This window comes from Halichoerus grypus, chromosome 2 (genome assembly GCF_964656455.1).
Source record: "Halichoerus grypus chromosome 2, mHalGry1.hap1.1, whole genome shotgun sequence".
NCBI classification, from domain to species: domain Eukaryota; kingdom Metazoa; phylum Chordata; class Mammalia; order Carnivora; family Phocidae; genus Halichoerus; species Halichoerus grypus.
The window spans coordinates 148,367,644-148,379,971 of record NC_135713.1 but is presented as its reverse complement, the minus strand read 5'-3'; the positions used below and the strand labels follow the sequence as shown (position 1 = coordinate 148,379,971).

At 40.1% G+C, this 12,328-nt stretch overlaps 1 protein-coding gene across 1 annotated transcript; it reads left to right on the top strand.

The window, feature by feature from the left end:
* Positions 1 to 1,815: 1,815 nt before the first annotated feature.
* Positions 1,816 to 2,742, top strand: LOC118528600 (olfactory receptor 6F1). Its single transcript, XM_036081039.2, has one exon. It carries the CDS (start codon positions 1,816 to 1,818, stop codon positions 2,740 to 2,742), a length of 927 nt encoding a protein of 308 aa, XP_035936932.1.
* The last annotated feature ends 9,586 nt before the right edge of the window (positions 2,743 to 12,328 follow it).

Below are 12,328 nucleotides of genomic sequence, written 5' to 3'. Positions count from 1 at the left end.
TTACTGCTCTAGAAGACTTTGAAGCTGCATTCTGCCATAAATGTGATACACCCACCACATGGTGGACCCGTTTGCTTTGTAGAACCATTTGTAGTATAAAAATCCTTGTTGAAATTAGATGCATGTAATGAATCTGCTAAGATTTGTGGAGATAATATTTCTTTTAGAGGGTGTAAGAGTGTGATATATGAAGATGAAGAGAGGGGACATTCTTTCACAAGGGAATGCAAAGACTGAAGACACAAAAGTCCGCTTAAACTTTGTTCAAAATTTCCTTCTCAAGTGTAAGCTTTATTTTTTTAAAGATTTTATTTATTTATTTGAACAGAGAGAGACACAGCAAGAGAGGGAATACAAGCAGAGGGAGTGGGAGAGGGAGAAGCAGGCTTCCCGCCAAGCAGGGAGCCCGATGCGGGGCTCGACCCCAGGACCCTGGGACCATGACCTGAGCTGACACTTAATGACTGAGCCATCCAGTCGCCCCTCAAGTGTAAGTTTTAGTTTGATATGCATGTTTGACAGTAAGGGCTCCCAATTTATCTTCTAATTTATAGATTCTGTCCTAAAAAAGAAGCATTCAGAAATGGATTATACTATTTTTAAATAATTTATTTAATGGTAACATAAGTGGAAATTGATTATCTTAGTGACAAAGAGAAACATATTTTGATTATCTGAAATAAAAAATGGACTTAACCAATGTTATTTACTGCATAGTAAAAATGATCACCATCATCATTATTTTTCTGTCACTCATCATTCTTGATTAAATCTAAATAAGATTATATACATATATATCATTATAATAACTGATATATATATACATATATATATATATATATAATTTAAATTCCAGTTACTTAGGTGATGGGAATTAAGGAGTGCACTTGTCATGAGCACCAGATGTTGTATGTAATCATGGAATCACTAAATGGTACACCTGAAACTAATATTACACTGTGTGTTAACTAACTGGAATTTAAATTATTCTTTTCAGAAAATAACTAGTTTCAAAATGATTTTCTGTTTTTAGCCCATTCTCAGTGTAATCCCTCCAAATGAGTATCCAGGTGTCTTAGATGCAGGAAGCTGTTGCCTTAAATCCCTTTTTAACATGGAAATATTTTTTGGTGTAAAGAATGTATCACATTAATAAGTTTATACATGAAATATTCAAGGTCAGAGAAGACAAAAATAAGTTTACACTAATTAAAACTTTTTTTATAGTTTACTTCTGAACATTATTTTTGAGGTCAGAGCTTAAAATTAGAAGAAGACCAATTCAAAAGCTGTGTCAAACATGAAAGTGACTAGAACCTACATTTGAGACACAAAGACAAAAAGAAAAGAAAAATACATATTTTCATTTAAGGACCAGGACTAGACCAGTCTAGTTACAATGTAGTGAATTGTGTCAACACGAAGTGCTCATCCTTTTGTGTGTTTAGATGTAATCTATAGCTGTGCTTGGGCATGTCCAGAATAGGATGATGCAGGTCCAAAGATTGAGTTTGCATATAGGATCTGAAGTGTAACTATGTTGCAATCTTTGCAAAAATGCTAAAATGCTTCACACATAAGTCTCTTCAATGACTAATTGGTGATAATAGCACATATCTCTCCATATTATTAGATTACTTGATATTAACACAGCTCCAAATACAGAGCAGGCACTCAGCATATGTTTGACTGTCAGTCTACATTCAGTTACTGAAGCACACTCATGAATCCTTTTCTTTTCTTTTTCTAAGACTGTGTGGTTAGATCAAAAGCCTCAGTGTGTAGCCTCTATTTACCACTATATCTCAAAATTCAATGGGCACAGACAATGCAACTCTCTCCCAGGATTTTCTCCTGCTGGGCTTTCCTGGGTCCCAGGTCTTTCAGCTCTCTCTCTTTATGCTTTTTCTGGTGATGTACATTCTCACAGTGAGTGGTAACATGGCTATCTTGATGTTGGTGTGTACATCCCACCAGCTACATACACCTATGTACTTCTTTCTGAGCAACCTCTCTTTCTTGGAGATTTGGTATACCACAGCTGCAGTCCCCAAAGCTCTGGCCATCCTTCTGGGGAGAAGCCAAACCATATCATTTACTGGCTGCCTTTTGCAGATGTACCTTGTTTTCTCACTGGGCTGCACAGAATACTTCCTCCTGGCAGCCATGGCTTATGACCGCTATCTGGCCATCTGCTGTCCTCTACGCTATGGGGCCATCATGAGCAGCCTGCTCTCAGCACAGTTAGCCCTGGGATCCTGGCTGTGCGGTTTTCTGGCCATTGCAGTGCCCACAGCCCTCATCAGCACCCTGTCCTTCTGTGGTCCCCACACAATCAACCACTTCTTCTGTGACATTGCACCCTGGATCACCCTGGCTTGCACCAGCACACAGGCAGTGGAACTCGTGGCCTTTGTGATTGCTTGTGTGGTCATCCTGAGTTCATGCCTCATCACCCTGGTCTCCTACATCTACATCATCAGCACCATTCTCAGGATTCCTTCAGCCAGCGGCAGGAGCAAAGCCTTCTCCACATGTTCTTCACATCTCACTGTGGTGCTCATCTGGTATGGGTCCACGATCTTTCTTCATGTCCGCCTCTCCAACAAAGAGGCCTTGGATCTTACAAAAGCTGTGACTGTCCTGAACACTGTGGTGACTCCAGTTCTAAACCCATTCATCTATACTCTCCGTAACAAGGAAGTAAGAGAAACGCTGCTGAAGAAGTGGAAGGGAAAATAAACTGCCCTTAATAAAACAGAGCTCTGTTAATTATCTCCTTATCTCTCCAATTAAGAATATGGAGGGAAAAAGAAAATGTTCCTTGATAAAGGAGAAAAAAGAAAATGAAGGGGAAGAAAAAAACTGCATATACTTGCTCTACTTTTTTATGTATAATTGGAAATGGAGTTCTTGTTATAAGTAAACTGGACTCTTTAAGGGGAAAAAAATGTGTGCACTGAGTTAGATTTGTCCTTGACTTTTTTTTTCATTTTTTAAATTTAAATTCAATTAGCCAACATATAGTACATCATTAGTTTTTGTTGTAATGTTCAATGATTCACTAGCTGCATATAACACCCAGTAGTGATTTTCAAAAAAGATGGCAGAGAAGTAGGGGACCCTATTCCAACTGGTCCCCAGAATTGAGCTGGATATCTACCAAACCATTTGAATACCCAAGAAATCAGCCTGAGATGTGAGAAGATAGATCAGGATCTCTAAAACAGAATGTCACAGGCGGTTTGTTTCAAGGTATGAAGCAGGGATCCATGATTCTGTGGGCAGATATTGGAGGATAAATGGAAGGGGGTGGGAGTCTAGCTGTTGGGATGCTACACTGCGGGTGAGCGATAGCCTCCCACGCTGGGGACAGGTCACAGAATAGCAGACCAGTAGCAGCGGGAAAAGGACCTTAGGGCAGCCCCCTGGATGGAAACCCGGAGCGGCGAGGCAGCACCTGTGAACTGGGGTGGCTGGTGGTTTTAGAAGCACAAAGGGCAGAGACGTGTCCTGATGTGAAGGCGAGGACTAGGAGTGCTGCTGAGGGGCGTGCAACCCAGGACACAGCCGTTCATAGCAGCACAGACAGAAACGGAGACAGTGTGGCCTGGGGAGTTCACTGAAGAATGGTCTGCAATCTCTCTGCTCTGAGGCAGAGGGTTGGAAACAGTCTCTTCTGCTCTGACTTTTAGAAGAGACGTGGAAAACTGCCAGAGAATAAAAGCTCCCCAAAACCGGTTTTCACTGAGCCCATCCCTCACCACAAGGGGAGGGCATCTCTGCCAGACAGGGTTGCCTGAGTAACAGTGTGGCAGGCCCCTCTCCCAGAAAACAGGCTGGGAAAACCAGAGGCCAGCAACCCTAAGGTCCCTAGAAAACAGGTGCATCTTGCTTAGGTTCTGGTCAATAATTTGGACTCTATACATTCCCTCAACCACCCATCAACAGAATGACTAGGAGGAGGAAACCTCAAAATAGGAAAGAATCAGAGATAATGACTTATGCTGCAGATTTACAAATGGATGCAGATATAACCAAGATGTCAAAGATGGAATTCAGGCTAGCAATTGTGAAGACAATGGCTAGAATGGAGAAATCAATTAATGGCAACCTAGAGTCTCTAAGGGCAGAAATGAAAGCTGAATTGGCAGAACTTAAAAATGATATCAGCGAGATCCAATCCAATCTAGATAATCTAACAGTTAGGGTAAGTGAGGCAGAACGAATCACTGACCTGGAAGACAATTTAATAGATAAAAAGGGAAAAGAGGAGGCCAGGGAAAAACAACTCAGAATCCATGAAAATAGAATCAGAGAAATAAGTGACACCATGAAGCGTTCCAATGTCAGAATTATTGGAATCCCAGAGGTGGTGGAGAGAGAGAGAGGACTAGAAGATATATTTGAGCAAATCGTAGCTGAGAACTTACCTGATCTGTGGAATGAAACAAACATTCGAGTCCTAGAGGCAGAAACGACGCCTCCCAAGATCAAGGAAAACAGGTCAACACCCAGGCAAGTAATAGTAAAACTCACAAATCTTAGAATGAAGGAAACCATCTTAAGGTCAGTTAGGGGGAAGAGATTCCTTACGTTCAGAGTGAGGAACATCAGAATAACATCAGACCTATCCACAGAGACCTGGCAAGACATATTCAGGGTACTAAATGAGAAGAAAATGCAGCCAAGAATACTTTATCTGGCAAGGCTATAATTTAGAATGTATGGAGAGATGCAGAGCTTTCAAGACTGGCAGAAACTGAAAGAATATGTGACCACTAAGCCGGCCCTGCAAGAAATATTAAGGGGGGTTCTATAAAAGGAGAAAGACCCCATGATATACAACAGAAATTTACAGGGACAATCTATAAAAACAACGTCTTCACAGGCAACATGGTGAAAATTAACTCATATCTTTCAAAAATCACTCTCAATGTGAATGGCTTAAGTGCTCCCATAAAAGGGCACAGGGTTGCAGATTGGATAAAAGACAGGACCCATCCATATGCTGACTACAAGAGACTCATTTTGAACTTAAAGATACGTCCAGACTGAAAGTGAAGGGATGGAGATCCATCTTCCATGCGAGCGGACCTCAAAAGAAAGCTGAGGTAGCAATTCTTATATCAGACAAATTAGATTTTAAACTAAAGTCTGTAGTTACACACACAGAAGGACACTATATCATTTTAAAGTGTCTATCCAACAAGAAGATCTAACAATTGTAAATATCTATGCCCCCAACATGGGAGCAGCCATCTACATAAGCCCACTGTTAACCAAAATAAAGAGTCATACTGATAACAATACATTAATTGTAGGAGACCCCAACACTCCACTCTCAGCAATAGACAGATCATCTAAGCAGAAAATCAACAAAGAAACAAGAGCTTTGAATGATACACTGGAGCAGATGGACCTCAGATATATACAGAACATTCCACCCTAAAACAACAGAATACTCATTCTTCTCGAGTGCACATGGAGCTTTCTCCAGAATAAACTACATACTGGGTCACAAATCAGGTCTCAACTGATACCAAAAGATTGAGATTATTCCCTGCATATTCTCAGACCACAATGCTTTAAAACTGGAACTCAATCACAAGAAAAAAAATGGCAGAAATTCAAACATTTGGAAGCTAAAGACCACTCTGCTCAAGAATGTTTGGGTCAACCAGGAAATCAAAGACGAACTTAAACAATTCATGAAAATCAATGAGAACAAAAACAGATCAACCCAAAACCTATGGGATACTGCAAAGGTGGTCCTCAGGGGGAAATACATAGCCATCCAAGCCTCACTCAAAAAAATAGAAAAATCCCGAATTTACCAACTAACTCTACACCTTAAAGAACCAGAGAAAAAGCAACAAAAGATGCCTAAGCCACGCACTAGAAGAGAAATAATTAAGATTAGACCAGAAATCAATGAATTAGAAACCAGAAACACAATAGATCAGATCAATGAAACTAGAAGCTGGTTCTTTAAAAGAATTAATAAGATCGATAAGCCACTGGCCAGACCTATCCAAAAGAAAAGAGAAAGGACCCAAATTAATAAAATTATGAATGAAAGGGGAGAGATCACGACTAACACCAAGGAAATAGAAATTAGAAATTAGAAATTATTGTCACCAACTATATGCCAATAAACTGAGCAATCTGGAAAAAATGGATGCCTTCCTGGAAACCTGTAAGCTGCCAAGACTGAAACAGGAAGAAACTGACAACCTGAACAGGCCAATAACCAGTAATGAGATTGAAGCAGTGCTCAAAACGTCCCAAAAAACAAGAGTCCAGGGCCTGATGGATTCCCTGGAGAATTCTACCAAACATTCAAAGAAGAAATAACACCTATTCTACTGAAGCTGTTTCAAAAAATAGAAACAGAAGGAAAACTTCCAAACTCATTCTATGAGGCCAGCATTACCTTAATCCCCAAACCAGGCAAAGACCCCATCAAAAAGGAGAATTTCAGACTGATATCCCTGATGAATATGGATTCCAAAATCCTCAACAAAATCCTAGCTAATAGGATCCAACAATACATTAAAAGGATCATCCACCACGACCAACTGGGATTTATCCCCGGGATGCAAGCATGGTTCAACATTCGCAAATCAAGCAATGTGATAGAACACATTAATAAGAGGAGGGAGAAGAATCATATGGTCCTCTCAATTGATGCAGAAAAAGCATTTGACAAAATACAGCATCCTTTCCTGATTAAAACTCTTCAGAGTATAGGGATAGAGGGAACATTCCTCAAGTTCATAAAATCCATCTATGAAAAACCCACAATTAATATTATCCTCAATGGGGAAAAGATGAGAGCCTTTTCCCTTAAGATCAGGAACACGTCAAGGGTGCCCACTCTCACCATTGTTGTTCAACATAGTACTAGAAGTCCTAACAACAGAAATCAGACAACAAAAACAAATAAAAGATATTCAAATTGGCAAAGAAGAAGTCAAACTCTCTCTTTTCGCAGATGACATGATACTTTATGTGGAAAACCCAAAAGACTCTACCCCCAAATTACTAAAACTCATACAGCAATTCAGTAATGTGGCAGGATACAAAATCAATGCACAGAAATCAGTTGCTTTCTTTTTTTTTTTTTTTAAGATTTTATTTATTTATTTGACAGAGAGATAGACAGAAGAGCACAAGCAGAGGGAGTGGCAGAGGGAGAGGGAGAAGCAGGCTCTGCACTGAGCAGGGAACCCGATGCAGGACTCGATCCCAGGACCCTGAGATCATGACCTGAGCCGAAGGCAGACGCTTAACCATCTGAGCCACCCAGGCGCCCATTAAGTTACTTTCTTATACACTAACAATGCAATTGTAGAAAGAGAAATTAGGGAAACGATTCCATTTACAATAGCACCAAAAACCATAAGATACCTCGGAATAAACCTAACCAAAGAGGTAAAGGATCTGTACTCTAGGAACTACAGAACACTCATGAAAGAAACTGAAAAAGACACAAAAAGATGGAAAAATATTCCATGCTCATGGATTGGAAGAATAAACATTGTTAAAATGTCTACGCTACCCAGAGCAATCTATACCTTCAATGCCATCCTGATCAAAATTCCACTGACATTTTTCAAAGTGCTGGAACAAACAATCCTAAAATTTGTATGGAATCATAAAAGACCCCGAAATGCCAAAGAAATTTTGAAAAAGAAAAACAAAGCTGGGGATATCACATTGCTCAATTTCAAGCTATATTACAAAGCTGTGATCACCAAGACAGCATGGTACTGGCACAAAAACAGACATATAGACCAATGGAACAGAATAGAGAGCCCAGATATGGACCCTCAACTCTATGGTCAAATAATGTTTGACAAGGCAGGAAAAAATATGCAATGGAAAAAAGACAGTCTCTTCAATAAATGATGCTGGAAAATTGGACAGCCACATGCAGAAGAATGAAACTCGACCATTCTCTAACACCATACTCAAAGATAAACTCAAAATGGATGAAAGACCTCAATGTGAGACAGGAATCCATCAAAATCCTAGAGGAGAACATAGGCAGTAACCTCTTTTACATCAGCCACAGCAACTTCTTTCGAGATACATCACCAAAAGCTAGTGAAACAAAAGAAAACATGAACTTTTGGGATTTCATCAAGATAAAAAGCTTCTGCACAGCAAAGGAAACAGTCAACAAAACAAAGAGGCAACCCACAGAATGGGAAAAGGTCTTTGCAAATGACACTACAGATAAAGGGTTGGTATCCAAGATCTATAAAGAACTTCTCAAAGTCAACACTCAAAAAACAAATAATCAAGTCAAAAAACGGGTAGAAGACATGAAAAGTCACTTCTCTGAAGAAGACATACAAATGGGTAACAGACACATGAAAAAAATATTCATTTTTATTAGCCATCGGGGAAATTCAAATCAAAACCACATTGAGATACCCCCTTACACCAGTTAGAATGGCAAAAATGGCCAGGGAAAGAAACAACAAATGTTGGAGAGGTTGTGGAGAAAGGGGAACCCTCTTACACTGTTGGTGGGAATGCAAGCTGGTACAGCCACTTTGGAAAACAGTGTGGAGGTGCCTCAAAAATTTAAAAATAGAGCTACCCTATGACCCAGCAATTGCACTCGTGGGTATTTACCCCAAAGACACAGATGTAGTGAAAAGAAGAGCCATATGCACCCCAATGTTCGTAGCAGCTATGTCTGCAATAGCCAAACTGTGGAAAGAGCCAAGATGTCCTTGAAGGGATGAATGGATAAAGAAGATGTCGTCCATATATGCAATGGAATATTACTCAGCCATCAGAAAGGATGAATACCCAACTTTTACATCAACATGGATGGGACTGGAGGAGATTATGCTAAGTGAAATAAGTTAAGCAGAGAAAGTGAATTATCATATGGTTTCACTTATTCGTGGAACATAAGGTATAGCATGGAGGACATTAGGAGAAGGAAGGGAAAATGTAGCGGGGAAATTGGACGGAGAGTTGAACCATGAGAGACGACTCTGAGAAACAAACTGAGGGTGTTAGAGGGGAAGGGGTGGGGGGATGGCTTAGCCCAGTGATGGGTATTAAGGAGGGCATGTACTGCATGGAGCACTGGGTGTTTTCGGAAAAGAATGAATCATGATCACTACATCAAAAACTAATGATGTATTGTATGGTGACTGACATAACATAAAAAATAAAATCCAAAAAAAAACAACAAAAAAAACCCCAGTGCTCATCACATCCCGTGCCTGCCTTAATACCCATCACCCTTCTACCCCATCCCCCAACCCCTTCCCATCTGTGACCCTCAGTTTTTTTTTCCATGGTCCATAGTCTCTCATGGTTTGTCTCCCTCTCTGATTTAACCCCTTCAGATTTCCCTCCCTTCATCTATGGTCCTCCGTGGTATTCCTTATGTTACACATATGAGTCAAACCATATGATAATTATCTTTCTCTGCTTGACTTATTTCACTTAGCATAATCCCCTCCAGTTCCATCCATGTCAATGCAAATGGTAGGTATTCATCCTTTCTGATGGCTGAGTAATATTCCATAGTATATATGAACCACATCTTCTTTATCCATTCATCTGTTGAAGGGCATCTCAGGTCTTTCCACAGTTTGGCTATTGTGGACATTGCTGCTATGAACATTGGGGTGCATGTGCCCCTTCTTTTCACTACATCTGTATCTTTCGAGTAAATACCCAGTAGGGCAATTGCTAGGTAATAGGCTATCTCTATTTTTAATATTTTGAGGTACCTCCATACTGTTTTCCAGAGTGGCTGCACCAGCTTGCATTCCAACCAACAGTGTAAGAAGGTTCTCGTTTCTCCACATCCTTGCCAACATTTGCTGTTTCCTGTCTTGTTAATTTTTGCCTTCTGGTGTAAGGTGGTATCTCATTGTGGTTTCGATTTGTATTTCCCTGATGACAAGGTTGTTGAGCATTTTTTCATGTGTCTGTTGGCCATTTATATGTCTTATTTGAAGAAGTGTCTGTTCATGTGTTCTATCCATTTTTTGGCTGGATTATTTGTTTTTTGGGTGTTGAGTTTGATGTCATTGACTTTCATTTATAAAACTAGGTGCTCGTGAGAAAGGTGTATTACTAAACAAAATTTAAATTCTTGTCCCTTTTAAATTTTACCTTGATCATGTAAGTAAAAGGTTTTGAGAACTGTATTTGCAAAATATGAAGTATGAGAAATAGGGAAACGTTCAATGAATAAAAAGATAACTGAAATTAGTGTGTGAAATTATTTCAACATACTGTTTTGTGGATAAAATACAGTAAAATGGGTACATATAAAATGATAACTATCATGTGCCACATTTGTAAGCAAGGATAGTGAACAAAACAATCTAAAAAAACAGGTTATGAAAAGTGAAAATTAGATAAAGTACTGCAGGAGGGTTTGAAAAAAAAAAAGCAATAGAAGTCCCTTACATAACGTTTTGACCCTAGAAAAGAAAAAAAAATACTAATTTTGATTGTTAGCTTGTCACCAAGTTTAGAATATCCAGTGGCTTCAGAGGAAAAACAACTAATAGAAAAAATAATTGTGATAGTTACTTGATTTCCCCCTGATCCTATTTCTCAAGGAGTAAGATATTTTTCAACCATCAACCCATCAAAGGTTCATTTCCCTCTTCTTATCCCATTTTCCATGGCTGTGTGTTAGAAGCTGCAAAGTGGGGCTTGGCAGGCTGAGCCAGTCTGGAGATAGAATTTGTCCCATTCTGCATTGGCTTACACACATAAAAATATGTGCTTCTCAAAGGAGAAAAGCCTGTGGAACTGAGTAGAAGCTACCCATTAGATTCTGTTTATTTGTGTTATTTGAAATCTCTATTGGATTCCCACTCAAAAGTGAAGTGAGAAGAGGATAGAATAAGAAGGATATATATTTGAATGGGATAGGAGAAAATATTTCATTTTGAGAGTCATAATATAAATTTTCAAAAATTGTATCTATTTTGAAAGTTTACCACTTAAAGTACCATAATGAAATGATGTACATGTAATCTGATTTACTTTATTTACTATGAGCATGTGTTTCAAATACATAAAATTTCTCAGCTTTAAAAATTAAAAAAAACACAAAAGATTGCACAGAATTTTTTGTTGTTGTTAATGATGAATATTGTAGTACCTTGCTTGTTTGTGGTGATGATATCATGTGTATATGGACATGTACAAAATAATCAATTTGTATATATTAAATGTGCCTACTTTTTGTTGTATTAATTATACCTCAAAAAAAAAAATTCCTAATCAAAGTTTTTGGGGATTTCTAAGAATCAATATTTTTAACAAGAATCAGATTGGTACTTTCTGAGTACCAATACCAATCCTGCTTCAGTGGGGGAACCCCCCAACTCTCAAAAAAAAAAAACCAAAAACCAAAAAACAAAAACAAAAGCAGTTGCTGCTATCAATCTCAGTGAAAATTATCTTTAATATTTTGCCCTAGTTCTGCTGCACATCTCACTGTACCCAAACTAAGGAAATAATCTTCAGCTTTTAAAGTCAATGAGCAAATGAGTCAGTTTGATATGATATTGTATCAAAGATATAATGATAATTGAGGAGGCGGAGCAAGATGGCGGAGGAGTAGGAGACCTGGATTTCGTCTCCTCTCAGGAATTCAGCTGGATAGGGATCAAACCATTCTGAACACCTACAAACTCAACAGGAGATCGAAGAAAAGAATAGCAACAACTCTCTGAACAGAAAAGCGACTACTTTCTGGAAGGTAGGACGTGCGGAGAAGTGAATCCGAGGCGATATTCGGGAGGATAGACGGCGGGGGAGGGGCCTCCGTCGGCCGCTTCTGGCAAGTGATAGAGCCGCGGATCACAAAATCGGAACTTTTAGAAGTCTGCTCCGCTGAGGGACGTCACTCTGGTGGCGAAGTGGGGGGTGGAACCCTCGCGGTACAGTGGTCTCAGGACCCTCGGGGTCACAGAAAGACCGGGAGTGCCTGAGTGCGGCAGAGCTCCCAGGTATCGGAGCAGGGAAGCCGGCTGCAGAGACGGAGCCCAGGCGCGGGCTCTCAGCTCGGGGTTGTCATAGACCGTGATCCGCGGCACAGTCGGGCCACTGCTCCTCCAGCAGGGACCCAACAAGCGGCAGATCCGGGGAGACTCACCTTCTTCCCCCGGGAGGAGAGGTGCGGGAGCGCACCGCGGGGATCTGCTGGGTTTGGAGACTCCACCCGGGGTCGGGTGCCAGATCGAAAGGCGCGGTCACAGGCCGGGTGAGCACGGAGTGTGGCCGGAGACCGGGGAGACGGGAGTGACTGTCTGCTTTTCTC

Excerpts from the sequence above, each read along its gene's own strand:
- LOC118528600 (XM_036081039.2), top strand. The coding sequence starts at position 1,816 with ATGGGCACAGACAATGCAACTCTCTCCCAGGATTTTCTCCTGCTGGGC.